This window comes from Salvelinus sp. IW2-2015, unplaced genomic scaffold (assembly GCF_002910315.2).
Source record: "Salvelinus sp. IW2-2015 unplaced genomic scaffold, ASM291031v2 Un_scaffold1915, whole genome shotgun sequence".
NCBI lineage: Eukaryota > Metazoa > Chordata > Actinopteri > Salmoniformes > Salmonidae > Salvelinus > Salvelinus sp. IW2-2015.
The window spans coordinates 222,315-225,434 of NW_019943275.1; the positions used below are offsets into that span (position 1 = coordinate 222,315).

At 42.0% G+C, this 3,120-nt stretch overlaps 1 protein-coding gene across 1 annotated transcript in view; it reads right to left on the reverse strand.

The window, feature by feature from the left end:
• Positions 1 to 2,916, reverse strand: part of LOC112072404 (interferon-induced GTP-binding protein Mx2) — a gene marked incomplete at its 5' end in the record, with an annotated part of 23,071 nt that extends 20,155 nt beyond the window's left edge. The window contains 6 exons of the mRNA XM_070439785.1: positions 3 to 150; positions 331 to 463; positions 1,026 to 1,148; positions 1,260 to 1,338; positions 2,496 to 2,694; positions 2,778 to 2,916. Of these exons, the coding sequence (XP_070295886.1) occupies positions 3 to 150; positions 331 to 463; positions 1,026 to 1,148; positions 1,260 to 1,338; positions 2,496 to 2,694; positions 2,778 to 2,916 (821 nt within the window). The remainder of the gene's footprint in view (positions 1 to 2; positions 151 to 330; positions 464 to 1,025; positions 1,149 to 1,259; positions 1,339 to 2,495; positions 2,695 to 2,777) is intronic.
• Between the last annotated feature and the right edge of the window lie 204 nt (positions 2,917 to 3,120).

The window sequence follows — 3,120 nt, forward strand, 5'->3', positions numbered from 1 at the left end:
TCTGTAGTGTCGTCATAGCTGGTCTCTTAAGTTCAGCCACTAGTTTCTGAACAACATGTTGAAATACCCTGTAGTTACTGAATCCTGGCAGCTCACTTCCCCTGTGCTCCTGATCATATTCATCCACCACTTGTTGCACTACTTCGTGGTCTAAATTCAGGAAAACAATGTTAATAATTTATTGGAGATTATAATCACTGTTGTATGACATAACTATTGGTAGTATAATAATTATATCAGTAAATATTAGGGATATTTAGAAACAAATATTAATTKGTTAGACATGGTAATATGATGAGCAATACCCAGGGTATTCAAAATTGTACCTACAATGTGATTTGGCATTTTTCAGACATTCCATCCACTCTGTAAATTCCATTCGCATGAGCTCAAACAGGTTTTCCTCAATGATAATATCCCCTTTGGACAGTTGGGTAATCTGCTCATTGAAATCTGTTATGACCTGAAGATGGAAACAKAACAATAAAACATACCTGTTTAAATGTTTAATATTTAGTCATTTTAGATTAGTGTTTAATGAAATGGCTCCACAAGACCCATCCATCCTTACGTCTTCTACAGATATTAAACAAGAACTATCGTACACTGGCTTGTCCAAGTGTTTTTGTAAAATCAGCTGTCAAGGTAAAGTATTGTTTAACCTGGTGACAAACATAATCAGGGGACATTAAGGAAGGAGAGTGGAAGAAGTGGGAGTGTGGAGAAAAGTTGAATGCTGTTATATTTATTTTCTGGACAGTGCATCTACTCTTACACCTGTGTTGCAAATCTGACCAATCCAAATGGCCGAGGATGTGCAACAGAACTGATGCCTTTACACCAGGTACCATTGCCCAAATTCTCTATAGGACATTCTCCTGACAAAAGACCAAACCATGACAATAACACACCTGGACTACTGTGCAACAGTATGGCTTCCAACCCTACATCATACATTTGTATAGAGATTGTGTACAGAAGAAGTTTACGAAGCTGAAAGATGGAAAGGTGAAAGATGTACTCACCTGAATGAGGTACTTCCTCTTCTCTTCAGGTTCCATGGGAGGCCCGCCCTCTATTTGACTCAATAAATGCTTTACCTCCCCCAGCTTTTCCTTTATCGTCTCTGACATCTGGGGCAAGGATTTCTGACCAGGAGCAAACATACAAGTTAATAGGTAGCAGACCACATGTTCTCCAGTGTACACTGGGTGTAGGAGGAACAGACAGATAACCATAGGGTATGTGGTTGGACTAACCTTGATGTGTTTGACCAGGGCATTGCTGAGCTTGGTGGCTAGGCACTTGGTGGTTGCCTTCTCCTGACGCAAAAGGGAGCTATACATTGAAAGGGAGAGAAATATAACAAACTAAGAGCACAAGGCGAGACCCAGATGCAGACACTGGAGGCAGATGGTTTGAGTCTTGATATTTATTTAACAATCCAAAAAGGGTAGGCAAGAGAATGGTTGTGGACAGGCAAAAGGTCAAACCAGTTCAGAGTCCAGGAGGTACAGAGTGGCAGGAGGGCTTGAGGTCAGGGCAGGCAGATGCAGGGCAAGGCTCGAGTCTAAGGGGCAGGCAGGGTCAGGCATGGCTGAGTCAGGCAGGCAGAATGGCAGGCAGGCCGAGGTCAGTGGCAGGCAGAATGTTCAGGCAGCTGAAGGCAGGAGGCAGAATGAGGCAGCTTGATCGGGAGCAGAAGTCAGTAGGCCGAGTCAGCAGGCAGAGGTCAGCAAAGGCTTAGGTCAGGCAGGCACAATGGTCAGCACTCGAGTCAGCAGCAGAAGGTCAAGGTCAGGCGAGTAGGGCAGCAGAAGCAGGCAGGCCTCGAGGTGCAGGGCAGGCAATGGCACACTCAGGTCAGGACAAGGCAGAGTAGCGCACATGACCGTCAGGTATGCAGAAGGTCGCAGGCCGAGGTCAGGCAGCAAATGGTCAGCAATATTCAGAGTCCCAGAAAACATGCAGGTTCAAACTGTTAAGACGGCAAAGAGAATAGAGCAAGTACGGGAAAACCTGTGACTGAAAAACATACAAGACAAACTGGCACAGAGGGACAGGAAACACAGGGATATATACATCAGCACCTGCATTTTTTTATTTAAAACTTTCAAATASAAATGTCAGTTAACTCTTGGCCYACAATTKTCCCACGGATATCTACGTAACATAATAAAAAATCCCCATCAAAATCAATCTGTTTAAGCTAGAGAAACGTGCTAAGCTAACATATGGAAAAGTTTTTTATGATTATACCAAGGTTCATTTAGTCATTTGCTTTTGAATGTTATAAAGTACAATATGCAGAAATGTAAGAGAAGGGAGGGGAGGGACTCATAAGGAAAGACCACTCAGGAATACTATATGTAACTAAAAAAATAATCTTCATAAAATCCTGAAATCAACAGTTTGGGGCCCTGAACATTTTCAGATGTGAAGCCATCAAAAACAAAGATGCAAGTTACTTAACACATGGCAAGTAGACATTTTACCTGAAGTGCTCATGATTTCGGAAGAATTCCAACTCCTCCTCAATCGCATCAGTAATGGACATGTTTTCATCAATTTTCTTCTGACCACGACATTTCACAATGACATAACCCATATTGAGAACGATKACTYTATTGTGGACAATTTCCAACACATTCTTCTCTGCTCCCGGGTCTATCAGGTCTGGCTTTGTCAGAATGGCTTGAAGACAAATGAAAAGCMTTATGWTAACTGCTAAYWTAAAMACCYTATTAAAAATACATTCATMTATATAATGTCTTTACCCATAGTTCTTGTGCCTTCAGGATCCACTTCTTGTGCCATTTTCAGGGCCTCTGTTGTTGCTATGTCAACATTACATGGTACCACCGCCAAAATAATGGTTATCTTATTCTTTATGAATTTCATAATGAGTTTCTTGATCTAGAAAAAAAAGGAAGAAGAATGTGACAAAGCAGTCAGGATTCAAGCCTTTGACCGAGTTATGTGATTAATCCACGAGAAGGTATCAGACCGCTTGTTACCGGGATATCGCCCTGTGTGGGGCACTCTGTTCTTTATGGTTCTGAAGCTYAATCTTCCTCAAAGTCAACACACCAGATTCAACCATCATAGCTACCTTGCTAA